General features: G+C 51.1%; 1 protein-coding gene across 1 annotated transcript; it reads left to right on the top strand.

The window, feature by feature from the left end:
- On the top strand, positions 1-26,443 carry LOC101688446 (complement C3). The gene is made up of 41 exons (XM_013054178.1): positions 1-128; positions 259-466; positions 935-1,109; positions 1,294-1,364; positions 1,467-1,555; positions 1,635-1,717; positions 1,957-2,044; positions 2,775-2,877; positions 2,981-3,101; positions 3,367-3,482; positions 4,125-4,265; positions 4,347-4,553; positions 4,783-4,983; positions 5,498-5,659; positions 5,928-6,057; positions 6,947-7,027; positions 9,273-9,470; positions 9,625-9,736; positions 10,026-10,114; positions 10,218-10,357; positions 10,749-10,955; positions 11,650-11,701; positions 11,879-11,965; positions 12,136-12,339; positions 13,094-13,169; positions 13,609-13,777; positions 16,548-16,643; positions 16,813-16,966; positions 17,818-17,990; positions 18,155-18,313; positions 19,694-19,753; positions 20,659-20,749; positions 21,996-22,041; positions 23,093-23,180; positions 23,497-23,583; positions 23,804-23,909; positions 24,275-24,364; positions 24,718-24,804; positions 24,891-24,980; positions 25,090-25,225; positions 25,683-26,443. Exons 1-41 carry the CDS (start codon positions 58-60, stop codon positions 25,813-25,815), a joined length of 4,977 nt encoding a protein of 1,658 aa, XP_012909632.1. The 5' UTR covers positions 1-57; the 3' UTR covers positions 25,816-26,443.
- The last annotated feature ends 665 nt before the right edge of the window (positions 26,444-27,108 follow it).

Raw genomic sequence — 27,108 nt, 5'->3', positions numbered from 1 at the left:
AATAGACAAGAGGACAGGTGTCCGTGGCCTGGAGCTGCACATCACCCCCCTACTGCCATGGACGTGCCCTGGCCTGTGGGGTTGATTCTGCTCCTCCTGGGGACCCCTCTTGCCCATGCTGAGCCGCTGTGAGTTTGGGAGACAGAGGGCACTCAGCCGCTGCCTGAGTGATTCCCTACGCGTGCGCCTGCCTTTCCGAAGCTGCTTCCCCAACTTGAGTCCCACCGCCCCCATGCTCCTGCGTTTGTCTACTGGCAGGTACATCCTGGTGACCCCCCGCGCCCTGCGGGTCGGCAGCCCTGAGACCATCCACGTACAGGCTCACTCGGACTCCCAGCAGTCCCTCAAAGGGACCCTCGAGGTGAACCTCACCGTATGGGACTTCCCCATGAAGAAGACAGTGGTGGCTAAGAGCCACCTCCTTCTCTCAGAAGCAAACAACTTTATGAAACAGGCGTCCCTGACGGTAGGTGACAAGGCCAGGATGGGATGGGTGGCGGCAGAGGGAGGCTCTGGGTCAGCGGCAGGGATGGAGAGGGGCAGACTCCAGAGCGACTCCCCACGAGGAACACTGGAGAATCGAGGCAGGGTTTGGATATACTTACCGCTCCTCTTATGTCCTGTGCAGTTAGAAATCCAAAGTCCCCTGAATCCGGGCTCCAAGAAGGGCAGCGATTAGCCCGTAAGAAGATCTCTGGGAGAATTAATAAGAGGCGCCCTCTGCTGGTGGCTTGGGAGCCGGACTGTGGACTGGATTGCAGTCCCGCTTTGGCGGGACGCCCTTGTGTAGGAACAAGCTGCAAGGCCCCCTTGCTCCCAGCCCCAGAGCCAGAGGGCCCCCATTCAGTTGTTTCTCCCAAGATCTGGCTCAGGGTTTTGCTCCCAGGGATGGGGACCTCTGCAGAGCCTGAAGAGTGTGGACCTCTCTCCCCAGATTCCCGAGAGCCTGATATACCCCCCACAACCTGGACAGCAGCATGTCATCATCCGGGCAAACTGGGCATCCACCTTGACCACTTCATCCATGGAGAGGATAGTCCCAGTGGCTCCCCATGCTGGCTACATCTTCATCCAGACAGACAAGCCTCTCTACACCCCGGAACACTTGGGTAGAGAGCCCAGGCACTTGGCCTCGGGCAGACGCTGACTCTCATTCCCTGCCTCCCCCAGTGCCTGTCATATCCCAAGGTCACCCTCTGCCCAAAGACCCCTATATCCTAATGCCCAAGATCCTAACGACGACCTCCCTCTTCAGATTCTATCCAGAACTCAGAGTCTTCCCTCTCCCTCCAGTTCAATACCGGGTGTTTGCTATGGACCACAAGATGGATCCTGCCCAAAGGATATTCACTCTGGACATCAAGGTGGCCTCTCCTGATGGGAGGGTGGATCCTACTGGGTAGACCCATGAGGTTCTATCATGGTCTGAAGGCCTGGGGCATGAACTACACCCCTTGTCCCCACAGAACCCGAAAGGGATCACTGTGATCAGCCAGGATCTGCTAGCCAAGGACGGTTTCTTCGCAAAATCCTTTAAACTCCCACAGATTGTCAGGTGCTCTGCTGGGAGCCCTGTGGAAGGAGGGTTGGAGGCTTTCCTCAGTCTCCATCTCTTCTAATTCTCTGCGTCTCAGTTTTGGGACCTGGAGCATCGAAGCCAGTTACCAAAGTGCAGCGAAGCAGAAGTTCAAGGCAACCTTTGAAGTCAGGGATTATGGTGAGTAGGGTGTGATGGGCAGGGCACAGTGGGATATGCAAGACACGGGGTTGGAAGTAGAAAAGAGGGATCGTGGTGCACCTACTGTGTGCTAGGACCTAAGCTGGGTGCTGGTGAACAGAACCATGTGTTCCAATCCTTGGGGATTGCAAGAGTCAGTGAGGAAATAGTGAACAGGGAGGGGACATAGAGGGGCAGAGCAAAATATGGAGGGTGTCCACTGCCTTTACCCCACCCAGTGCTCCCATCATTTGAGGTCCAGCTGAAGCCAAACAAGACTTTCTTCCACCTCAACGATGAGGCTCTGGGTGTGGACATCGAGGCTTGGTAAGTCCCCTTGTCCCCAGCCTGGCCAGAGGACCAGGAATGCCAAGAAACTGAATGGGTAGAGAAGCAGATTACTTCTATGGCATTTAAGGTATGGTAGAGGTACTCACTGCCACCCATGAGGTATTCCTGGAAACCTACATTATTTTGTGAGGTTGTCCAGACCACATCTGCCACATGTAAGTAGTACAGACCATTCCTTCTGGTCTCTGGGGTTGTATAGGACATCTGTCCACCAAATAAAGTCATGCCATGTCTCACAGCTCAGACCATCTCTGAAGGTCCACGAGGCTGCACAGGCACATTTGTCATCTTATGAATTTGTTCAAGCCATCTCCACAGTACTATGAGGGCGTACAGACCATTTGTCCACCTGAGGTTGTAAGGGCCCTATCTGCCACTTCTTAACACTTTGCAGACCATCCCTATAGCTTGCTATGCATGCCCCCTAGTCTGCCTGATGAGGTTTTAAGGGCTACCTCCACCATCTTGTGAGGTTGCACAGGCCACATCTGCAACCCAACACAAAGCTTTATGGAACACATATATCACTTCCCAGGGTTGTAGTAAGCAATGAAACCATCTGAGTTTCCAGGGGCCACCTCTGCCCCTCCCAAAGTTTTGGCACCATCCAAGCAGCCTCATGAGGTCATACAGGACATCTCTGCAACCACATGAGGTTGCATAGGTGATTCAGAGCCCAGTGGAATGACCCTCCACCCACCCGCAGTTATGTATTCAAAGAGCCAGTGAATGGACAGGCTCTGGCCATCTTCGGGGTGAAGCTGCCTTCCCGTCGAATGATCATCCAAAGCTCCCTGCAGAAAGTGGAGGTAACTGAGTCTTGACCTCACCCTCGCCTAACTTCCCCCTCCACCAAATCTTTTCTACTCCCCAAGAAACCATCTCCTCTTCTCTCTCTCACCCTGAGAGCAGATTTCTGGAGGCCTGGGTCACGTATCCCTCCAGAAGAACACACTGATGTCCACATTCCAAGGCCCAGAAGAGGACTTCATTGGGGCCTCTATCTTTGTCAATGTCACCGTGTTCTCTTCAGGTGCCACCTTTACCCAATCTCCTGGCTGAAGTCAGGACAGTGTCCTTACCCAAACTGGACATTCCACCCGTGTGACCACGGGCCACCTCCCAGCCTGTTTCCTCATCAGAGAAATGCAAAAATGCCAGAGAGGGTGGAAGGAGCTAAGATTGTGTTACTATCTTTCCATGTCCTCACCAGGACAGGCTTCCCATACCAGCAGCTCTGTCATTCTCCCAAGAAACTGAACCTCCTCCGCAGACCTCACCGTCCCCTGTCTCTCCAGGGGGTGAGATGGTCCAGGCTGAGACCCCAGGGGTGAAGATTGTCCGGAGCCCATACAACATCAAGTTCATCAGGACTCCCCAGTATTTCAAGCCTGGGATGCCCTTCCGCGTTAAGGTCAGAGTCTGACTTCATTCCACCCAGGGACTCGGAGCTCACTTCCCCTAACAGACCCCTCTCAGGAGACAAAAAACCACACTGGGATCACCTGTCCCCCACAATACATCTGTTTGAGAACTGAATCCATCATGCCTCTCAGACCAATCCCAAGTCTCTCTCAAGTCTCAACCCAAGTTGCCCCAAAGCACTGTGATGGTTCCATAATTTCTCTGTGGGGGGCTTAGTGGTCACAGTCAGGCTAGAAGGTGGTGCACAGGGAGTTATCTTTAGGCTACATTTGCACAGCAAGAATGCTGGTTTTACATACATTCATTTGAGGTGACTTTGAGAAGTCTGATGGACATTAGGAAAACCAGAGACATCCTTTGGTGCCAGTCCTACTAAAGACTTCCCCAAGCCCTCCTCATCTCTCCATTCTAATCCCTTCCACCCCCATCACCCCAGCACACCAACTCCCAGGGCCACCACATATGACTGCACACTGCAAAACTCTAATATGTATGGTTCCCCCAGTGTTGTTCAGTGCACAACTTGTACAGCTATACAAGGCAGTCCTGTCCTTATCAGATTCCCAGTACCCACTTCTCATACCAGGCCACCACCAGGCCTGTCTTTCATCTCACCCCTATTCCACCTCAGGTCTTTGTCTCAAATCCTGATGGGTCCCCAGCCTCTGGAGTCCTTGTCCGATGCCAAGACAAACGAGACCGAACCTCAGCCAGTGGAGAGGCCATTTTGACCATCAACACAAATGCAAATAATCAGAAGCTCCCTATCCTGGTACCAACCTAATGGGGCAGGGATGGTGGAGCACTGTGAGCTAGAAGAGCTGGAAGTTTACTTGCCCATCACTCTCTCCAGGTAGAAACTGAAGAACCTCTCCAGCCAGAAGAGCAAGCTTCAGCCAATATGACGGCTTGGCCTTACTCGACTCAGGGTGGGTCAGGAAACTTGTTGCACATTGGGGTGAACACAGTCGCAGAGGTAGGCAGCAGCATCTACCTGAGCCTTGTCACAGGACATCAGAATCATGAAACCAAGAAACAGATCACTCACTTCACCATCCTGGTGAGTTGGCTAGGACTAAAACTTAAGCCAAGGAATGATTTCCCTGGACCATCCTTGGCTAGCTGGTTTGGAGAAACTGTGAACAATGGTGTGAGGGTGGGAACCATTTGGGGTGGCCTCAGACTAAAGAGCTGAAACAAAAGAACTGTGAGTCTCCCTTGTGAGCTGAGATGGTCTCCGGAAAAGGTTGACCCTACCCTTCTCATTCTTGTCTTCTCTTATCTCCAAGGTTCTGAGTAAGGGCCGGATTGTGGATGTCAAACATCAGTTAAAAAGTGACCACACAGTAGCCACTATTGATGTTACTTCAGAGATGCTGCCCTCCTTCCGCATCCTGGCCTTTTATATACTGCCCAGGGGAACAGGTCAGGATCCTGAACTGGTGGCTGACTCCGTATGGGTTGACGTGAAAGACAGATGCATGGGGACGGTGAGCCAAATTCCTTGAAGTTGTACATTACATCATAAAGCTTGGATGGGCAGAAACGTCTGTCCAAGTTGAAGGGCTCCAAGTCTAGAGACGGGGAGAGGAAGAGGAGATGTGCCCTTAAATGCTCAGCCTAGGTGGGGCACCTGGGTGGCTCAGTGGATTAAGCCTCTGCCTTCGGCTCGGGTCATGATCTCAGGGTCTTGGGATCGAGCCCCACATCGGGCTCTCGCTCAGCAGGGAGCCTGCTTCCCCTTCTCTCTCTGCCTGCCTCTCTGCCTACTTCTGATCCCTCTCTGTCAAATAAATAAGATCTTTAAAAAAAATAAATAAATAAAAAGCTCAGTCTAGGGCATGGAGACTATGCAAACAAATGTGTGGAGTTGGGATTGGCCTGGTGAAGTTCCTAGATGCTTCATCAGACCCATAAGGAGCATAAACTTGAAAGTGGACTTGGGGAAATCCCTTGGTAGCATATGAGGGCCTTTTACTGACATCTCTCTTTTTCCTGGGTCAGCTGAAGGTTGATTTAAAGAAAGAAAGACACTCCCAGATTTTGAAACCCAATAGCGACGTGGAATTAAAGGTGACGGGTGATGAAGAGGCCACAGTGGGGTTGGTGGCCGTGGACAAGGCTGTTTATGTCTTGAACAGTAAACACAAGCTCACACAGAAGAAGGTAAGAATACATGGGCTTTGAACCAGGAGGTTGCCTAAAGGTTCTAAAACTGGTGCTTCAGCTTCTTCAGCTGTAAAGTGGGCAACATTGATGGTTGCAAGGATTCAAGGAGCTAGTGCACAGCTAGAGATTGGAAGGTGATAAGAGCTCAGTGAATGGGAGGCGGTGTGAGAATTATTATTTGACCCAGCAATTTCAGTGCACCATTGCTCCTTCCCTGAAAAGATCACCCAGGCTCCAAAGCTAGGTTCCTATCTTAAACCCCCAGGTCTGGGATGTGGTGGAGGAACATGACATTGGCTGTACATCGGGCAGTGGGAAAGATGGACTTGCTGTGTTCAAGGATGCTGGCTTGGACCTGAAGATGAGCACAGGGATGCATACCCTGACAAGCTCAGGTACAGGAAGGAACATGCCAGGGGCGGGGGGGGGGGCAGTGCTGTCTAGGGGTTAAGAACATGAGGTCTGATGTCAGACCGGCTAAAATCTAGGAGCATCCTACTTATCATGAGTCAGTTACATTTCCTCTCTGAGGCTCAATTTCTCTGTCCGTAAAATGGGGATAATAACAGAAGTGACTCCCTACGTCTTAGTTAAGATATAGGTTTGGCCATGGGTATCAGAGATACAAACTAACATAGCTTAAACAAGGTAGAAGTTTATTCCTCACTCAGTAAGAGTTCTGAGGTCATTCTGGAGCTCAAGCTCTCTTCTAGCTTGTTGCTCTGCTACAAGATGGCACCTCGTCAGGCCCTCCTGCCAGGCAAGAGTATGAAGGGAAGTGGGAAGGGGAGATATTTTCCCAAATTTCATTTGCTGGAACTCAGTCATGAAGCCCTGCCTAGGTGCAAGGGAGGCTGGGAAATGTAGTCTTCATTCTAGAGTGATATGCAAAAGAGGGAGGTTTAGTCCCCATGGATGAAGGGGGAGAGTGAATACTAGGGACAACTAGGAGTGTCTTCTTTCAGCTATAAATACTGATATCAGTAACAGTTTCTATTTACTACAAGCTGGACACTGTGCTAAGTACTTTCATATGAATGATCTCATTGATAGACCTAGGATTATGCCAATTTACATGGCTGGAGAAATTAATGCCCAGAGAGGTTAAGTGACTTGCTAAAGATTGCACAGCTTTTAAGTGGTGAATCATGAACATGAGGAGGTTACAGGATTAAAAGAAATGATGCTTAGAAAGCACGGGGCATTCTGTCGGCACCCAATAAATATCAGGGATGTTGATAATGATCTTGATGACAGCGACCCCCTCATTCTTCTGACCCTCAGACTGGCAGTGCCCTCAGAGTCCCCCTGCCAGCCGCCGCCGCCGCCGCTCTCTGAAGAGGCTGGAGACCAAGAGGAATGCAGGTCAGAGCTAAAGCTGGACATGTCCCTCCTGGCTTCCTAACCTACTGTATTCATCAGAGCTTAGAAGAGAAAAACTGAAACCACTCTAGGTACTTCAAGCAGAAAGGGAGGGATTTAATGATGGGAGTTTGGTGCTTTCAAAGTCATTAGAGAGTCTGTAGGAGTGGCTGCTTGCTGGGACTCAAAATCACCTCACTGCAGCTTTGTAATGTGTGACATCTCAGGAAACCGCTGCCCATATCTCGTGCGATGCTGGTGGGTCAGTAATGAAGTGCAGAAATGTGCCCGTTACAAAAACACACATAGACTGGGGTTCCCCCTTCAGCTACCCCTGCCAGGGAAAATGGCCTCCACCTCTTCCACCCTCCAGATCCTACACAAGAGTGTCTCGGTGGCAGAACCTTATCTCATCGAGAACCCTAGCGGCAAGGGAGTCTGGGAAATACAGCTTCAAGCTATGTAGGCTCTGTGATACAAAAGAACGTAGACAAAAGGAGAGATGGGTGCTGGGTGCCCATAGATAATAACAAACCCGCCATCCCCAAGGCCAGGGTGTGGACCAGAATAAGAAGCTCTGAGCCTGGGGTAAAGGGAACATGGGAGGCAGCACTGAGTGGTGTTGGAAGCATGGGTTTTGCAAATACTAGATTTTTCCATCTCCTAGAGCAATGCTCATGACTTTGTGAATCTAAATAAAGAGAAAGTGGGCGCCTGGGTGGCTCAGTGGATTAAGCCACTGCCTTCGGCTCAGGTCATGATCTCAGGGTCCTGGGATCGAGTCCCGCATCGGGCTCTCTGCTCAGCAGGGAGCCTGCTTCCCTCTCTCTCTCTCTCTGCCTGCCTCTCTGTCTACTGTGATCTCTCTCTGTCAAATAAATAAATAAAATCTTTAAAAAAATAAATAAATAAATAAATAAATAAAGAGAAAGTAAGTGAAACCTAATAGAAATTGAGGTAAACCTTGACTCTGATTTTGGTATTAAATTGTGCTAACCCCCTGGGAAAAGTTCATAATATAAACTCTTGTTTTATTTATGATAATGATGAGTTATAAAATTTAACTATAATTATGTTAATAGTAAACAATACGAGTTTTTAATTGCTATATATTATATATATATTTATTTATTCCTTCATTTATTATTTTCGGGAGAGAGCAAGTGTGAGCAAGGGGAAGAGCAGAGGGAGAGAAAAAGGAAAAGAATCTCAAACAGACTTTATGCTGAGTGCGGAGCCCCATGCAGGGCTCAATCCCATGAGCCTGAGATCATGAGCTGAGCTGAAACCAGGAGTCAGACCCTTGACCAACTGAGCCATCCAGGTCCCCTGAATATTTTTACCTTTAAGTGTATTCCTTCAGTTTCCTAACTTAGAAGCATTCAACTTGACATCATGCTTTATAACATGGCTTATGTTTTGATTTTTTTAAAAAACCACATGATGGAAATCAGAAGTTGAAATGTTGGGGCACCTGGGTGGCTCAGTTGGTTAAACCTCTGCCTTCAGCTCAGGTCATGATCCCAAGGTCCTGGGATCGAGCCCCACATTGGGCTCCCTGCTCAGTGGGGAGTCTGCTTCTCCCTCTCCCTCTGCCCCTCCGCCTGCTTGTGTGCTCTCTCTCTCTCTAATAAATAAAATCTTAAAAAAAAAATAGAAGTTGAAATGGCATCTCTAATATGCAAACATGGCATTACCAATCCTGTCAAGAAGGGACAGGAGGTGGGGCGCCTGGGTGGCTCAGTGGGTTAAGCCTCTGCTTTCGGCTCAGGTCATAATTCCAGAGTCCTGGGATCGAACCCCGCGTCGGGCTCTCTGCTCAGCGGGAAGCCTGCTTCCTCCTCTCTCTCTGCCTGCTTCTCTGCCTACTTGTGATCTCTGTCTGGCAAATAAATTTTTTAAAAATCTTAAAAAAAAAAAAAAGAAGAAGAAGAAGAAGGGACAGGAGGTGGGGGGTGGAATGAGAAGCAGCGGCAGCATGGATTCTAGTTCCGGCTCTGCCACTTGGGAGCTGTGTGACCATGGGCCAATGAATTAGCCTCTCTGTTGCTTAGCTTCCTCTTCAGAACCCAGCATATGGGTTCAATGTGAAGCTTCGGGAGGAAGATACAGGCAAAGTGCTGGGACCAGCATCTGCCAGGGTTATGGGTAAATAGAGACCAGGTGTCCGTGGCATTGAGGTAGATGAGTCCAAGTTTCCTCTAGTTCCTCTCAGCCCCTCCTCTGTCCCTCTACCTCTGGCCCACAGTGAACAAGTTTGAGACAGAGCTGGAGCGAAAGTGCTGCGAGGCTGGGCTCCAGGAGAGCCCCATCGGGCTGTCATGTGAAGAGAGGAAACGGCATGTCCGCCACGGGCCAACGTGTGTCGCTGCTTTCCTGAGCTGTTGCCGTCTGTCTGAGGCCCTGAGTCAGGAGGCTCGGGAGGAGCAGCTGCTTTTGGGGACATGTGAGGAGGCTGTGGTGGGGGGTGAGGGGGTGGGGGTTGGGGCTTGCCTGAGGGGCATGAAGTCCTGTGGGACAAGTCATGGGGAGATATGGGCCCGGAGGGGACGGGGTGGGAAGCTGCACCGGAGACACCGCCCCACATCCTCTCCTTGCAGCGGATGAAGATGAGGACTTAGGTGACATCCTCCTGGAGGACCAGCCTATCCGAACCTGGTTCCCTGAGAGTTGGCTCTGGACAAAGTTTGAACTGCCGAAAAGTACATCCAGGTAGGACCACAGCCCCCTTGTCCCTGGCAGCATCTGGTCCCTGGCCCTTCCAGGCATCAGTGGACGTCAGTCATAGCCAGTGCCCCCAATGGTGACACTGAGCTCAGTATAATCACCTCAACCTCCCTGGAGGGGGATAGAAATCCCAGTGGTTTCCCCCCCGCAAGGACGACCCTCTAGTGATGATGTCTCTGATAAGGTGACCCACTGACCCCTGGACAGTGACTCCCCAGGGCAGAGGCTCTGACCACAAACTCCCTTATGCCCCCCCTTCCCTCACCACTTCCAGAGGCATCTCCCAATACAGTTTTTCTGTGAACGTGCCAGATTCCATCACCACGTGGGAGTTAGTGGCTGTCAGCCTCAAGCCTGGAAAAGGTGACCCCACAAGCCCAGGGCTGAGAAGATGGGAGAGTGGTGGTCCTGCCCAGCCCCGGGACAGCTGGCCTCTACTTAATGCCCACATACCCCCGGGCTCTAGGTCTCTGCATCTCAGACCCCTTTGAGCTGATAGTTATGAAATCACTCTTTGTGGATCTCAAGTTGCCTTCCGCCGTGATCAGGAATGAGCAGGTCCAGATCCAAGCCATGCTGTACAATTTTAGGACGGATCAGGTCAAGGTGAAGCCTGAGCCCTCCCCTCCTCTCAAACTATCCATCAGTGTGTTTTATAAAGGGGTTGGAGTGTGTCCATTATTCAAAGGGGTCAGCCAAGTGGTTGCCCTTTTGAAAAGCTCCTGGGGTATTTTCTCATTTAAAATGCACAATAATCCCAGCAGATGGCTGCTATCATTGCTTTTGGTGTACATATTAGGAAACTGAGGCACAAAGAGGTGAAGGGGCTTTCCTGAGGTCACACAGCCCATAAGTGGCAGACAGGCCTTTGCTCTCAGCCACTATGCTGTGCTGTCACCTCCTTGGGATTTTCAGGGTGAGGAGAGGGAGGTAATTGTGACTAGGGTCCTAGACGACCCCATGCATCAGGACCCCCTAATTGCCCACCCTGCCTCAGGTCCACGTGGAGTTCCCCTACAAGGAGCCACTGTGCAGTGCATCAAAGCCAGGAGCCCCATCCCGCCAGGTCGTGATCTTGCCCCCCACCTCCTCCAAGATGGTGCCCTTTGTGCTTCTCCCACTTGAGATAGGCAAAGTGGATGTGGAGGTCAGGATCAGGACAAGTGAGGCTGTGGACCACATAAGGAAGACACTTCTGGTCAAGGTAATGGGGGCCCCCACCTCTTGTTACTGGTGCAGACAATGGGGCTTCCCCGGGGGTCCCCAGCTGTGATCACAGGACCGACAGGTATGCCCAGGATCAACAAACAGAGCTCTCAGGTGGGAGTGAGGGGCAAGAGAATGGATTTGAAAGTTCAATCACAGAGCCTCCACTATGGGACTTTGTTGTCACAGTGGGTTCAAGCCTTGTCTCTGCTGTGTGACCTTAGACAATTTACTTAACTTTTCTGAGCCTTTGTTTCCTTATTTGCAAGGTGTGATAATCATCACACCCACAGCCATGAGTAATAATCAGAAAGCTGTGAAAATTATATCTCATATCTGGTTGTGCACAACCCATCAATACTACTTTTATACTTAACTTATTTACTTAACAAACACATGTTCAGCGCTTATGATATAAACTCTGTAAGAATAGTAACTTGTTGAGCCATCAGAACAACCATGTGAAGTAGGAACCTTTTATGGATGAGAAAACTGAGGCACAGAGAGGTTAAGTAATTTGCCCAAGGTCACACAGCTAGAACATAGAAGGGTTAGGATTTGAACCCAGATATTTGGGATCCAGAGTCTGTGCTCTTTACAGCTAACCAATGCCTCCTCCTCCTGTCATTGTGATTGTCATCATTACTGTTACTGCTGTTGTTTTTAACTTGCTTCATCATTGCCTCTCACAGGCAGAAGGGCAGATACAGCAATGGTCCCATAGCATCCTCCTGAACCCCCAAGGTTTGTGGGGTCTGCAGGGAGCATGTGGGATCCTAGGGCCACATCAGGAGGGAGGGAGGAGCTGAAATGAGGGGGTCCAGCCAGGTGGGCAGTACGAGCTCCTCTGGGGTCTGCACACCCTGAGTTCCCCAACCCCAGAATCTGCTTGTCACAGAAGGTTGTGTCGGCTTAACCTAGGTCAAACCCAGATTGAAGTGGTGCCAAGACAGAACTTTTTCAACATGGTGCCCAATACAGAAGCAGAAGTGTTTGTCAGTGTCCAAGGTGCTTGGGACAGAGACGACCCCTGGGGGAAGGGATCGGGAGACCGGGGAGCTGGCTCCCCCAACGCCTGCCTGGGCACAGGGGGAGGAGGGGCTGGGGTGTCCATGTTGGGTAAGCTGAGAGCCATCGTGGCTTATGCCATTCCTGAGATGATTCTGTTCATCTTATAGGGGACATCCTTGGCGAGACGATCCTGGGCACCCTGACACCTGGAGAAAAATGGCAGCTGCTGAGGGTGCCAACTGGTTGCCCTGAGCAGACACTAAGCAAACTGGTACCTGCGGTCATCCTGACCCGCTATTTGGACGCTGCTGGCCAGTGGGGCAAGGTTGGAGTGGAGCTCAGGGAGCAGGTGATACAGAACATTGTCAGAGGTGAGAGGGGTTTCTTCCTGGGACTCTCTGGAAAGGTAGCTGGGGTACTCCGAGGGTTGGGTGTGGACCCCATGGGACTCTCCCTGACAACAGCATTCATACTCTGACTCATCTCCCAGGATGCAAACTGGTACCAAGTCCCACCGGTACCCCTTCATCTGGACCCCTCTCACAGGCTACAGTCTGACAACAAACACCCTGGTTTACCCCCAAAGCAGGAGCCCCCAAGTTCTATTATATCCAGACACTGTCCTAGGTTACACCCAGTGATATGCCTTGGGTTATACCCCTACAGGACCCCCAAACAGACAGCTCCAGGATAACCCCAGGTGGTGGTCTCCCCCATTGCACCTTTCCAGGCTATATCCACACCTCCCGGTAACAACCAGAGATGCAGTCCTAGTTCTACCCAGACAGAGACCCTCAGGTTCATCAGGGCACTGACCATTCTTCCCAGTTGCACTCAGACACCATCTCTCCCTCCAGGTGCTCTCAGAAATTCCTAGCCATACCCTTCTCACAGGTTACTCGCAGATGACCCTGGACACTGGCTCCCACGGTCACACCTGGGCCCCGCAGCCACCTCCTTATACACCTAGACAAGTCCCCTCCTATGGTTACGCCTTGATAGGAGGAGCCCCAAGCCACACCCACATCTTGCCCCACCCATGTCCATACTTGATGACCGACTCCCCTTTACGGCCACACCCAATGCCAAATCTCCCAGAAAGCCTTCCTCCACCCATCTCCCCAGGTTACACCCACATGCTGACCCACCGGAGCGCGCACGGCACCTACCACATCAGCAACGGACACCCGGGCAGCACCTGGTGAGGATGAGGATGTTGACAGGCCTGCCACCGCCACCCTGAATGAAGCCCAAGGGCCAACCTGGGGCCTGATGACCCCAGGGGCGCCCATGCAGCAGGGGCTCGGGGCAGGCAGCCTTTGGGCCAGAAGGATTGCTACTTGGGTTTTACCTGAAGGATTACCCGGGAGTTTATGGTTCGGGGGTAACTGTGGGGGTGATAGTGTCCGGGGGTTACCTAGGGGTTATTGTTGAGAGCACCTGAATAGAGAGTTGGTGTCTGAATGTCAGAGAGAGGGGTTGGTGTCCATGCCGGCTCACCTGGAGAGCAGCAAATGAACGGTCAGTCTGGAACAGTCTGGAGCAGCAGGTGTGGACTCCCCTTAGTGTAGACGCCCCTGCCCTTGAATCCCCTTGGCTGCCATTCCCAGTCATCACCCGTCCCATCTACCCCCGGACAGGCTCACGAGCTACGTGTTCCGGGTCTTTTCCCTGGCCTATTCTATCATGACGACCAGCACGCTTGATCTGCGGTCTCTCTGTGCCACTGCCAACTGGATCATCACCAAGAGGCAGGCAGAGGACGGGCACTTCTTGGAGAATGGCCCCGTGATCATGGCATCGATGCAGGTGACCACTGCCCTCCCTGTTCCTGGGCTATTCAAACCCAGGGCTCTGTGCACTGTTAGGGGGAACCTCAGACCCCTGACCTATTTGCGGGTTAAAATGAGAACAGGAAAAAGCCAGGGCCTGGCATCCAGCATCACATCTCCCTGCTCTGGACCTCTCCGAGCTCTGTTGCAATGCCAGAGAGGCTGGGCACATCTGGGACCCCGTCCCTCTCTCACTCCCACTTCGAGCAGGCTCCAGTCCTGGTTCTCTTCCCTCTGAGCTGAGTCTTCTCAAACCCCCGGCCAACACAGCCATCCTTACCAAATATTCCTGCACATCAGCCTCCAGAAATAGCTTTCAAACAGTGTGGGATGTCTCTCCCCTGTTCAAACACCTTCTATGGCTCACAGTTGTCTATGACAGTATCTCTCTGTTATATCTCTCTCTTCTGTATCTCCCCCAAGACTTACCCCTCACTACTCCCTCATCACGGATTCCTCCAATTCACTGTCTTTGCTTAAGCTGCTCTCTCTGCATGGAATAGCCAAGCCCCATCCCTTTTGCTTTTCCTTGGCTGGCCAGATTGTGTTTTCTCTTTTGATTTAAGCTCAAACCCACCTCCTTCAGGGGTCTCCCCTGAATGCCAGCCCTGTGCTTGTCTCTATTATTGTACCTACCACAGTAGGGGTGTCATTCACTCATTCAACAGACATCTATCCAGCAACTGCTCTGTACCAGGCCTTGTCCTAGACAGAGGGGAGACATAGCAGTAAACAAGACACCTACAGCCCCTGTCTTGTAGTACTCACAAGCTGGGGTGTGGGAGGAGGATGGAAGTGAGCCAAGTAATTACAACGAATGATTGTGTACATGACAACTGTGCTGAGTTCCATGGGAAAGAAATAACAGGAGAAAGTATTTAATAGGGACCATGCCTGGTCAGGGAACCGCCAAAGAGACAACAAAGGAGCAACCTGAAGAAGGGATAGACATAGTAGAGGAAGAATGGAAAAGAGAGCTCCAGGCAAAGGGATCAGTACATGCAAAAGTGCTGAGGCTTCGGCAGGCCCAAAGATGGGAAAGCAGGTAGCCTGTCCTGAGGCTGAAAGGGAAGAGAGACGCCAGGCCCTAAAACCTGCAGGGTCTTGGGGACCTTGGTGAGGTTTTGAAATAGTCTGCTCCAAGTTTGCTTTCCCTGCACTATGAGTCCTTCCAGTTGGGGGAAGCAGGCCTGATTCATCATAGCTGGCAAATGTTTGCTGAATAAAACTCTGGTTGAGTGCATAAACTTAGAAAAGTCAGATTGCAACCCCAGATGAAGGGAGGAGTTAAGGGGTTGGGAGGCCTGTCTGGCAGGAGCCAGATGCTGTACAGGACGGTGGCACAGAGAGGCATTACAAACAGGGTCCACAGGCTCACAGAAAGGAGTTTCTTCCTACCAACAAGCACTTATCAGGCACCTACAACATGCCAGGCACTGCTTTAAGCACTGTGGACCCTTCTCATGTGGGGTGGATGTTTTTGTGAAGGACAGGCAATGGGCGTGAGAGAAACCTAAGTGGTGTGGCATGCATGGCAGAAGTGACATGGGGAAAGATGCAGGGAGAGGGGAATCAAGGCGATGGGGTGTCATCTGGGGAGGCTTCATGAAGAAATGATGTTTGTTAGACACCTGAGGAGGCGAGGAAGCAAGTCCCTTGGGTAATCAGAGAAAGAGTGTTCCAAGCGGAAGAAACACCATGTGCAAAGGCCCTGAGACCAGAAGTGTCCACTATGTTTGAGGAACAGCGAGGAGACTGGGACAGAGTGAGCAACCCTGGAGGACAGGAGGAGGAGGAGAGCTGAGGGAGGGGGTGGGACAGATGGTGCAGGGCCTTTGGGCTTCAGGGAGGGCTTGAGCTTTTCCTCTGAGATGGGAGCCATGGAGGGCTCTGAACCAAGGAGGGACGCAACTCGATTCAAGAGTTTACAGGCTTCATTGACCACCGTGGGAAGAAGAGACTGTGAGGTGCGAATTAATTCTTTGGGGCTCTTGTAAAAAGTACCACAAACAGGATGGCTCAAAACAACAGAAATGTATTTATTTTGTCACAGTTCTAGAAGCTAGAAGTCCCAGATCAAAGTGTCAGCAGGGCCATGCTCCTTCTGAAGGCTCTAGCGGGGAATCTTTCCTTGTCTCTTATGACTTGATGGCCTCTGGGCAGTCCTTAGCATTCCTGAACTTCTAGCTGCACCACTCCAACCTCTGTCCTCATCTTCATTTGCCCTCCTACCTTCTCTGAATCTTCCCATGGCCTCCTTTTAAGACAGGAGTCACCAGGTAGGGCCCACTCTAATCAGTAGGACCTCCTACTAATTTAACTCATTACATCTGCAAAGTCCCTATTTCCAGGTAAGATCAGAGATTCTGAGTGGACACGAATTTTGGGGGGGCAGGGGACATTATTCAACCAATGGAAAGACCACCTCTCTAACCACGACTTCCCTCATCAGGAAAAGGGAGCTGCTGAAAGAATGCTTTGAGATGGTGTAGAGTTTAACACATCACCTTCAACAGTGTTGGCTTTGGTTGGTAATACAGACCCTACACAGGCAAATCTTGAGGTGGTTCCTCCTCCTCCTTCTCTCTCTCTCTCCCCATCCTGCTTTTGGCATCCTCCAGCCCAGAGCTGAGCACCTGGGAGCTTTTCAAGGTCACACAGGAGAGCTTTTCAAGGTTACACGGGAGAGGTTGGGGAAAGTCTTTCTAAGACACTAGGGGGATCATGGTGTGATCCTGCTTCCACAGGGCGGCTACCGAGGTTCTGAAGCAGACATATCCCTCACAGCTCTTGTTCTGATTGCCCTAGATGAGGGGAAGGACTTGTGCCACCAGGAGATACCGGTAAGACCCAAAGGGGAGTGCAGGCTCTGCAGAGCCCAGCCCTCTAGATCCTCTGCCCAAAGGAAGTTCCCCCATCCTCATGTCCCTCCCCGTGCATCCCTCTCTTCTAACTCCTAGATCACTTCCCTCTAATTGCCCCCCTTCTAGTTAGCTCTCTCTAACTTTCTAGAATTTGCCTGCCAGCATGGAACGAGCCCGTAGCTTCCTGGAGGAACGCCTTCCCAAAATTAATACAACATTTGCCATAGCCATAGTCTCCTATGCTCTGGCCCTCACCAATAGCCCCCGAGCCAATGACCGCCTGGACAGCTTTGCCAGCCATGGTGAGTGTGGCCACTTCTTAATCAGCTGTGTGTGAACCATAGTCATGGGGGCAGGGGAGGGGAATTGTATGATTTAAAATTCAGCAATGTGTGATTCATCACTTTGCATTTATTGGGCATCTATGTTGTGCCAACTCTTGAGTTCAGACTCTGAGAAATCAAGGTGGACAACATTAATATGGTCCTTGCTCTCAGAGGTCCTACTACCCTGGGGGAGCAGCCAAAAGACAAACAGATCAACTACAAACTGAGATAAGCACAGAGATGATAACATATAAGATGGGTGGGAGAGATGGAAAGGGAAGAGGAGTATGGATTGGAGAACTGCCAAGGCCTCTCCGAAAAAAGAACTAACTCCATAGCTGGAGTAAAAGATAAGAAGGCCCACCTGTGTGAAAGGCCAAAGACATTCCAAGCTAGGAGAATGGCATGTGCAAATGCCCTGAATTGGGAAAGTGCTTGACATGGTCAAAGATGGGAAAAAGGTAATAAAATGTGGTTAACTGAGAGGGTCTGCCTCCCTTGGCCTGCCCAAGGATCCTTATCTCATCCTCCTCCAAGTCAAGAGGAATGGAGTTAGGAAAACTCACTTGCAGTGGAAATGGTGGGACTTGGAGACCCTTGAACCTTAATTTCCCCATCTCTAACTAATTAGAGTCCCTGTCTCCTAGACATCTAGGAGACATCTGTTCCAAAACTAGAATGTCCATATGCCTCCTCAAAGAGTTTCATATAAAGTAAGTGCTCAGTAAAACAGTGGATGAGAAAATTGGGGCCAGATAACACAGGAGAGGACAGGTTTTGGTGAATGGGCCCAGTTTGGGAAGACAAAGTGGTCATCCATCTCCTAGATAAAACCCACTGGCCCCAGAACAAAGTGGACAGGAACTCCCTGTACACCATTGAGGCCACGGCCTATGCACTGATGCAGAAGGTGGTGTTGGGTCGGCACAATGAGACGCACGCCATTGCCAAGTGGCTACTGGAGAAGCGGGAGCTAGGTGGAGGCTTCAAGTCCACCCAGGTGACCCGGGGCCACGGAAAGAGGGGGTTGGGGGAGGGACGCTAGCCGAGGTGCTGACAAGGCCAGCCCACAGATAGGAGCTTCCCATGGTGCTGATTTGCTGCCGGGCGCAGTACGGGGACGCTGTCAGTGGTGCTGATGTGAGGCCCCAACCCAACACCTAGACCACTGTGGTGGCCCTTGAGGCCCTCACTCTCTTCCGCGAAGCTGTCCCTCACGATGGTGGCCAGGATCTCCGGATCCAGATAAGAGTGCCCAAGAAGACTGTGAACTTTGATTGGGTCATCGATCAGAGCAACGCCTACCAACTCCGGTCAGCAAAGGTAGGGCATGGAGGGGTTGACAGGAAGGTCATACAGAGGTGGCACTGGGGGTGAGGCCAAGAGTCATGTTCCTGCTAGTGTCCCTCTCTAAGATTATCTCACAACCAGTGTCTATACTGTCAATGTATTGACTCATTTATTCCACCATTTCTTTTTTTTTTAAGATTTTATTTATTTATCTGACAGAGAGAGAGATCACAAGTAGGTAGAGAGGCAGGCAGAGGGGGAGGGGGGGAAGCAGACCCCCCGCTGAGCAGAGAACCCGATGCAGGGCTAGATCCCAGGACCCTGGGACCATGACCCAAACTGAAGGCAGAGGCTTAACCCACTGAGCCACCCAGGTGCCCCTATTCCACCATTTCTTGAGCACCTGTTGTGTGTCAGTCACTTTCCTGGGCAATGGGGATGCATTATGAAGCCTCTGCTCACAGGAAACTTATAGTGTAGAAAGAAACTAAGACAAAAACTATTTTAAGCTTTCTGGACATACGGAAAAGAAATAATGTGTAAAGGGGAAAATACCCTGGGTGTGAGGAAGGAGGTAATCATGATCTTACTCCATGGAGGAAGAGATATTTACCTCCAATCCTTTGACTCATCTTTACTGAGCACTCACTGTATGCCAGGAACTATTGTAGGAACTGGGAATATAGCCATGAATAAGACATATTAAAAATTCCTTTCCATGTAGAATTTTATGTTTTAATAGGTGAGACATACAATAAAGAGATGTGAGGAAGTAGAATATGTAGTGTGTTATATGGTGGCAAGGGCTATAGCTAAAAATTAAGCAGAAAGGGGGGATGGGAACATTAAGGAGTTGCAATTTTTGATAGGAGGGGCAGGGAAGTTCTCTCCAAGATGGTAATATTTGAGCAAAGACCTTAAGGAAAGGAAGAAGTAAGGCTTGTGGGTATCTAAGCAGAGGAAATAGCAGGTGCAAAGACCCTGAGGCAGAAGCATCCCTAGAATAGCAATGGGGCTTAAGCAGAGGTGATGGGAATAGATGTGAATTTATAAAATTTTTCTCTGGTTGATAAAGGAAATGTATGATGGAAACAAGAGTAAATGCATAGATGCCAGGGAGAAGAATCTCGTGGTGGCTCCATGCACAAGAAACTCTGCAGACACTGTAAAGTGGATGGATTGAACTGGGTTGGCAGTAGTAGTTGGCCTGTGACAGTGTAGACAAATGCTCTATCAAAAAGAAAAAGTAAAATGATCTATGTGGAGTGAGGGAGGCAGTGAGTCACTAGACCCCAAGTAAGGGAAATCACTGAGGCCTCATTGCCCATGCATGTTTTCCTCCCCAAACCCATTGCATTGAGCCATGTTTTGCTGCTTCTTGTTTGCTCAAATCCTCTTCTTGCTTCCTTTCAGTTCTCTGCCCAGGATGACCTAGAGATCAAAGCCAGTGGCAGTGGGAGAGGCACAATCTCAGTAAGTCTGGTGTCCCACCACGAGGTCCTTAGCTGGAAGACCTCATGTACGACCACCATCCCCCTTGTTGGTGGGAATAGAGGCAGTTTATTGCAATACAAGATTGAAATCAGCAATACTTTTAGCTACCATGTAGGGCAATACTATTTACTAGGAACAAAGTTAAGGACATCTCAAAACCTGCCCCTAGAAAGTTGGTAAAAATATGGACTCCATTTAACAGGTGGGGAAATAGAGACTCAGAAAAATCTTCACTTGTTATAATTCAAGAGTCAGGAGAGGTAGAGGCCAGGGGTCTTTGGACCTGTTTGCCCCTTCCATGCTGAGTCCCTGAAGGGATGTTTCTTTCTTCCCTCCCCCAAAAGGAAGATTGTCCCTCCAGCATGCCCTCAATGCCCAGAGAATGACTCCACACTTCCCCCTCTGCTATGTCTTCTGGCTCCATAGCCTGTGGCCCAGGAGAACAGAGCTCTTGTTCACTGAATTTGAGCAACCTGTTTGCATATTTCTGGCAATGGAGTCACAGTTGAATCTCTGCCTTTGTTGTGTGACTTTAGGCATGTCATACTCCCCATGAGCTGCTGTTAAATCTGAATTAAATGAAAGTAAAAATTCAGTTCCTCAGTTGTGCTAGCCACATATCAAGTGCTCAATAGCGACGTATGGCCAGTTGCTACCATATAGAGAGCACAGGGAGAATCTACTTCAATTACTACAGAATGCCCTCCTGCAAGGAGGTGGTCTAGACTCTAAAAAGTCTTCTAGTCACTGCACCCAGGAATTTGGGGTCATGCAGACTCTGCTGTGAATTATCCACAGGGACAGAACCTGGATAGGCAAGGACTGGAGTGAGGAGGAAGGGAGTAGGTGGAAATGGTCTCTTGACCCCTTTCCTTCCCTGGCAGATCCTGACCATGTACCACAGGTCCCCAGAGTCCGAGGAGGACACCTGCAACCTGTACCAACTGAATGTGACTCTCCATAATACCTTGAAAGGTGAGCCTAGACCCAAAGATTCCCAGACCTTCTTTTTTTATTACTTTATTTTAGGTTTCATGCAGTAAGCACATGTATTGCCTTATTCGACTCTTCAACAACTATTTATTGAGCATTGACTCTGTGTCTTGCCCTGTTTCTGGACCCTGGAACACAGGCATGAACAAGAAAAAATACCCCCCCACACACATTCTAGTAGGGGGAGACAAACAATAATATAACAATAAATACATTATACTCCTACTGCTATTTACTGACAACAAACTGCATTATAAAAAAATAAATATATAGCACACTAGTAGGTGATGATAAGTACCACAAAAAACAAAGCAGAAAAGGTGATACACATGTGGAGGAAGTCCAGGGAAAGCTCTCTGAGGAGATGGCATTTGAGCTCAGACATGAAAGAAGTGGAGAATGGGCCAGGAAGGAGCTAAGGGAATAGCATTCCAGGCAGGCAGAACAGCAGGTGCAGAGGTCTGGAGACAAGAATGAGCATACCTGGTTTGAAGAAGCCATTGTAGCCAGAGAGGAGCAAGGGGTAGGGTTTTAGGGAAAAGAGTTGGAGAGATGATGAGGGCAGACAGTGCAGGGGTTCATGGGCCATAGTGAGAACTTTGGGTTTTGCTTAGAGTCAAGCGGGAGCTATAGAGGGCTCTAAGCAAAGGAGGGGTATGACCTAGCACAGTTTGCACAGACTGTAGAGGGCAAGGGCAGAAGCTGGGAGGCCAGGGAGGAGGTGACGACACTGGTCTTGCAGGCGATGATGGGGGCTGAACTGGGATAAGGAGCTGTAGAGATCATAAAAAATGAGATTCTAGAGTTCCTAGTCTGGGGTGCCAAGGAAGAAGAGACAGGACTCTGCCGTTGGGAGCTCACTGTAGGGATGAAGGGAATAAGCCTCACCAGCCCCAAGAGTTGCAGGTTTTGGCTTGGATTGCATTTCTAAATAATAATAATAGTAGTAGTAGTAGTAGAGGTGGTGGTGGTGGTAGTAGTAGTAATGGTAGTAAGAGTAATTGACAGTTATAAATTACCAATAAGGCACTACATTAGTGCTTTATTGAATTAACTCAGTTAATCCTACAACTCTGCTGGGTTGGGAATATTATGCTCCCCATTTACCGATTAGGCAACTAAAACATAGAGAGTTTAAGGAACTTGCCCAAAGTCACACAGCAGAGCCAGGAACTGAACACAGGAAGCTGTGTTCCCCAGCCTCTAAACTCCTGCCTTCTCTCTGCAGATAATAAAAAGGGGGAAGAGACCTTCCAGCTCCGGATGGAGACAAGGTTAGGGCGCCCGGATCTTGGGCTGGGCAGGAGGAAGTCCTCCCTTCCTGGTATCCAGACTCCTTACCAGCTTTCCTTATGTCTTGAATGGAGGGTGGGAATCAGCCGAGCTCCCTTCTCCATGCTTGCCCCTTCATTCTACCACTCATCCTGCCCTCCCCTGCCCATCCCCCCTGGCCTCTTCCCCTGCCTTCCCATGCTTGTCTGCCATCCTGCTCCCCAGTCCTGTCCCTCAACCTGCCTGTCCTGGTGGGCTCCATCACGGCAATCCTGCTCCATGTCCCAGATGTCCAGGACTGATTCCAAGCCTACAGCTCTCTCTGCCCTCATTTTCTCAAGATATCCCACCCCTCCCCCCAATTCTGCCTTGTCTCCCAGATGCCTTCACCCAGGTCTGCCCCAGATAAAAACATGTGTTGAGCATCTACTGAATGCCAGGCTCCGTTCTAAGAACTGAGGGCACAGCTGTGAGCCAGGAAGCTCTCCTCTGCCTGGTGGAGCTCACAGCCTATCAGGGGAGAGAGACAGTAACAAAATAATCACCCAGAATCGATGTAAAATGACAACTGTGACTAAATATGGCAAAGGAGAGACCCAAGGAACCATAGGAGAGCAAATTAGAGAACGACCTGGTGCCTGGGCAGGAGAAGGCTTCCCAGAGGGAGTGATGGATCAGTGGAAATTGCAAAGATGCAAGCATGTTTCAGGGCGGAAAGAGGAGTGAGGACTCCAGGCTGAGAGGACAGCATGTGCCAAGGTCCAGTGCAGGAGAGAGACACTTAGAAGCAATCACATGAAGGCCGGGCTGAGGGGAGGCAAAGCGGAAGGGTGAGACAAGACACCTGGTAAAGGCTGTTAAGCAAAGAAGCCACCCATCGGATTCCTGCTTGCTAAATCTGTAAGCTTGCTGGGGGCAGAGGAGTAACGGGGAGATCCAGGAGGAGGCTGCTGACTGCCTTCATCCAGGCATGAGATAGATGATGGCAGGAGGAGCACTGGGGGAGACACAGGAGGAAAGTGGGAAGAGATAATGGAGCTGTGAAATCCCCAGGTTCCTGGGAGATCGAGAGGCCACAATGAGCATCATAGAAGTCTCCCTACTCACCGGCTTCTACCCCAACGAGAAGGACCTCAAACAGGTAATGTAGGTCCCACCTGCCTACTCCTGAGGAGGGCGGGGATGCCCTAGCAACATTCCACATTCCCCGTGTGAGCATGGCAATCAAGACCCCCAGATTAATGCCCCATGGTCCGTAGCCATGATCACACCTGATTGCCTCCCTCCATGACCTTAGACAAATTCTTGTCCTGATTTTGCCTCAGCTTCCCTGACACTGGTGTTGATGGGACAAAGGCTGGGAGCTTGAGAGTTACTTCACACTGCCCAGAGCTCCTAGAGCTGGGGGCCTCAGCAGGGGGTCTCTGACAACCTGCAATCTTCACCCTCTGCCCCAGCTTACAAGTACTATGGAGATGTATGCCTTCCACTATGAGATCAAGATGAATTCCACTGACAACACCATTGTCCTCTACCTGGATAAGGTAAGGAAGGCTGGCTGTCCTCCTCCAGAGGCCTACGGGTAGCCCCGTGAGCAGAGAATCCACAGTCAGCACCTTGGACAGTGTTGCCAAAGACCCACAGGGTCTGAGGTCAGCTCCCCAGGCTGCAAGGACACGTTGTCAGTGTTATGGCCAAGGCCCTGTGGTCAGTGCCCCGTGGTCAGTGGCCCTGGTCAGCTCAGACAGGATTCCGTCTCCCCAGCTCTCCCACAGGGAAGACACCGTGCTGGGCTTCCGGATCCACCGAATGCTGCAGGTGGAGTTCCTGCAAGCCGCCCAGGTCACCATATATGACTACTATGAGCCTTGTAAGCATGGGGGGGGGGGTTGGGGGGTGGAAGGGTATCCAGAGAGGGGACTGTGAAGCACTGGGCCAGGAGGGAGAGATGAGGGGCGGGGCCAGGAAGGAGGACTGAGGCGTGGCTGAGAGGGGCCTGGGCAAGGGGAAGTGAGGAAGAAGGGTAGAATGGTGCTGAAAGGGACCGACACGGCGTGGTGATGGGGCGTGGCCTTCCCGGCCGGTCCAAGTTGTGGGGAGTCTGGAAGGGGGTGGGAGGGAGATGTGATTGGGCGCGGCCTGCGGCAGGAAGAACCGAGTCTTCAAGGGGGAGAGTCTTCGGGGGCGGAGCCAGGGGTGCCCCAAGCCCACCCCAGGCACTGGCCCCTCTCTTAGCCCGAAGGTGCAGCTCCGTCTACAACCTGCCCGCAGAACACTCTTCCCTGCGGAAGATCTGTCACAAAGATGTCTGCAGATGTGCGGAAGGTGAGGTCATGGGGACCGAGAGACCGGGGTTGCCATGCGGGGAATCCAGGAGCCCTTCATCACCTCCTGGCTGTCGTCTAGGCTGAGTTTAGACAGAGAGAGGCAGTGAGACGGGAAGACAGAGACAAAGAGAAACAAAAAAGGAGACCCAGAGACAGAATGACACAGCCAGACATGGAGGGAGACATAAAGAGACTTGGAGGGGAGAAAGAGACCAAAGAGACATGGAGGAAATGAGAAAGGACCCTGACTCAGAGATCCAGAGGTGGCTGGCCTGGGGCCAGATGGGGATGAGATGGGAGGAAGCCCCCTCCCTCTGCACAGCCAGAGCAGCTGCCTTCCTGACCCCCCAGAACAATGCCCATCTCCGAGGAAGAACACCGTGGGACTGCGGCAGGAGGAGCTCCAGGCAGCAGCCTGTGAGACCGGCGTGGACTTCGGTGAGTGTGGGAAGTGGTCGGCGCGGGAAGAGGTCTGCCTGCAGGCCACATGCCAACAGGACACCCTCCTGCCCCTGCTTTCCCAGTGTACAAGGTCAGGCTGGAGTCTGTGCAGTCCTCCGCCTCCAATCCGTACATCTATTACAACATGAAACTCGAAGACATCATCAAGAGGGGTATGTCTGAGGGGGCCGAAGAGGCAGCGCGGGGTTCTACCCTGAGGATCCCAATGTGCAAAAGGGCCAGACTTCTGTACACTCACATGCTGGGTCTCCTCTCCTCCAGGTACAGACTCTGCCGTGTCCCTCACCAGGAAGAAGTTCATCTCTCACGCCACCTGCCAGAACTCCCTGGGGCTGCAGGAACAGGAGACCTACCTCATCATGGGCCACGCACTGGACCTGTGGAAAGTCAAATCTACGTGCGTGGGGGCTCCTGCTGTCCCAGGACTCAGGCGGGAGGGCCCCCCTTCCCTACCCAAGTCCAGTCCCTAGTGTCAATAATTCCTATCAACACCTGTCACCTATCAGCAGAAGTCTCAGGTTTCAGGGCTGCCCTGAAGGGAGGTGTAGGCTACGCACTGCTCAACTCCAGCTGGGGGGTGGGGGGTGAGTGGGACTCCATTTGCATGTAGATGTTGTAGATAGAAATTCGGTTTTCCAACAAAAGGAGGTAAAGAATCAGAGAAAGGGGAGCCTTTTCTAATCCCCAGCCATGCGGGCTACATGCTGGGGGACCCAAAATGTCCTGGTGGAGTGAACATGACAGGCTATGGCTCTGGGAGGCTGCCTATCAGGGCAGAGGAGCATGGCAGGGAGGGCTCCATGCTTCCAGGTCCCGGGACTCTCCTCACCCTCCTTGCCGTGTCTCACCCACAGTTACATCTACGTCCTGGGCCAGAAGACATTCCTCATGCAGTGGCCGGCCTATGGGGATGTGGACAAGAAGGAATTGCTGGACCAGCTAGAGAGATTTTCAGAATATATGAGCACTCATGGCTGTGAGTCCTGAGACTCTGAGGTCTCTACCGCCCTCAGGAGGTTGTTTCCAAGCAGGCACAGGGCACTGGCCTTGACTCCAAATGATGAGCATGGAGTACCATACCCAAAGTCCGTACATTTGTCCCTGCTCCAACATTCATCAAGGGCCCTGACATCGCAAGGACGTGCCTCCTCCCTCTCCCTCCTACTGCATTTCAGTTATACTGGCCTCCTTTGTGTCCATCCAAGACCCAAGTTGATTCCTACCTCAGGACCTTTGCACACACACTGTTCCCTCTACCAAGTATACCCTTCCTCCAGATATATGCATGGGTTGAACCCTTCCCTTATCTGGACTTTATTTGTCCTCATGGCTGAATAATATTCTGGAATTGAATAACATATCTAAAAGAGATCCCCCTTCCTTCACTCTCTCCCCTTACCCCACTTTATTCTCTCAATTACACTTATAAATACATTGTATATTGTATTTTTGGTCTGATTGTTAAATGGACATTTCTCCTGCCTTTACAATGTCAGCTTCTTAAAACCAGGGGCCATGTCTGTCTTGTTCACTGCATATGTTCTCAGTTCACACAGCAGGGGGCTGGTACACAGTAGGTGCTCAGGAAATGATTGTTGAATGAATAAATTATGAATGAATTTGGTGCCCTGCACTGGGTCCTGATGGAATATTTGATAGGGAACCCCCGGCAGCTGGGGAGCTGAGACAGGAGCCAAGGGAAAGTGAACGAGTTTCATCATGTGGCCTGGGTTGGGAGTGGGAGAGCCGCCATGCCAAGGCAGAAACTCAGTGTCTCCAGGAAACCCCAACTGCCAAGGGACTGCAAGGCACCCAGGATGGCTTGATCTTGGGGTCTCAATGAGGGACCGAGGTAAGACGGAGAAAGAGAAAGATGGGGCAGGGAGGCTGCTGGGTTGGCTGACTTCATAAAAGGTTTTGAATCCCAGGCTAGAGGACTTAGTCATTATCAAGGGCAGCAGGGAGCCATGGAAGACGTTTGACCAAGAGAGGAGCTGACCAGCCCTGAGGTAGAAGGCCTAGCTGGTTGATGGATGAGAGCGGAGTTGATGGCAGGAGACCCGGGGAGGAGGCTGGAGCTGTGGGGCCACAAGAATAGCACAGCAGCCACTGCCTGAGTTCAGATTCCGCCTCCACCTCCTCCTGGCTGTGTGACCTTGGCCAGTTTGTCACCTCTCTGTGCTTTGGTTTCCTCGTCTTTACCATTACTTCCCTCAGAGAGTAATTATGAGTGCCAGCATACAGTAAATTTTCAGTAAATCCTCACCGGCCTTCCAATGA

This window comes from Mustela putorius, unplaced genomic scaffold, assembly GCF_011764305.1.
Source record: "Mustela putorius furo isolate JIRA1106 unplaced genomic scaffold, ASM1176430v1.1 tig00000095_pilon_pilon_pilon, whole genome shotgun sequence".
In the NCBI taxonomy this organism is placed as follows: domain Eukaryota; kingdom Metazoa; phylum Chordata; class Mammalia; order Carnivora; family Mustelidae; genus Mustela; species Mustela putorius.
Note: the sequence above shows the minus strand (reverse complement) of the source record. Positions and strands in the feature narration are given on the sequence as shown.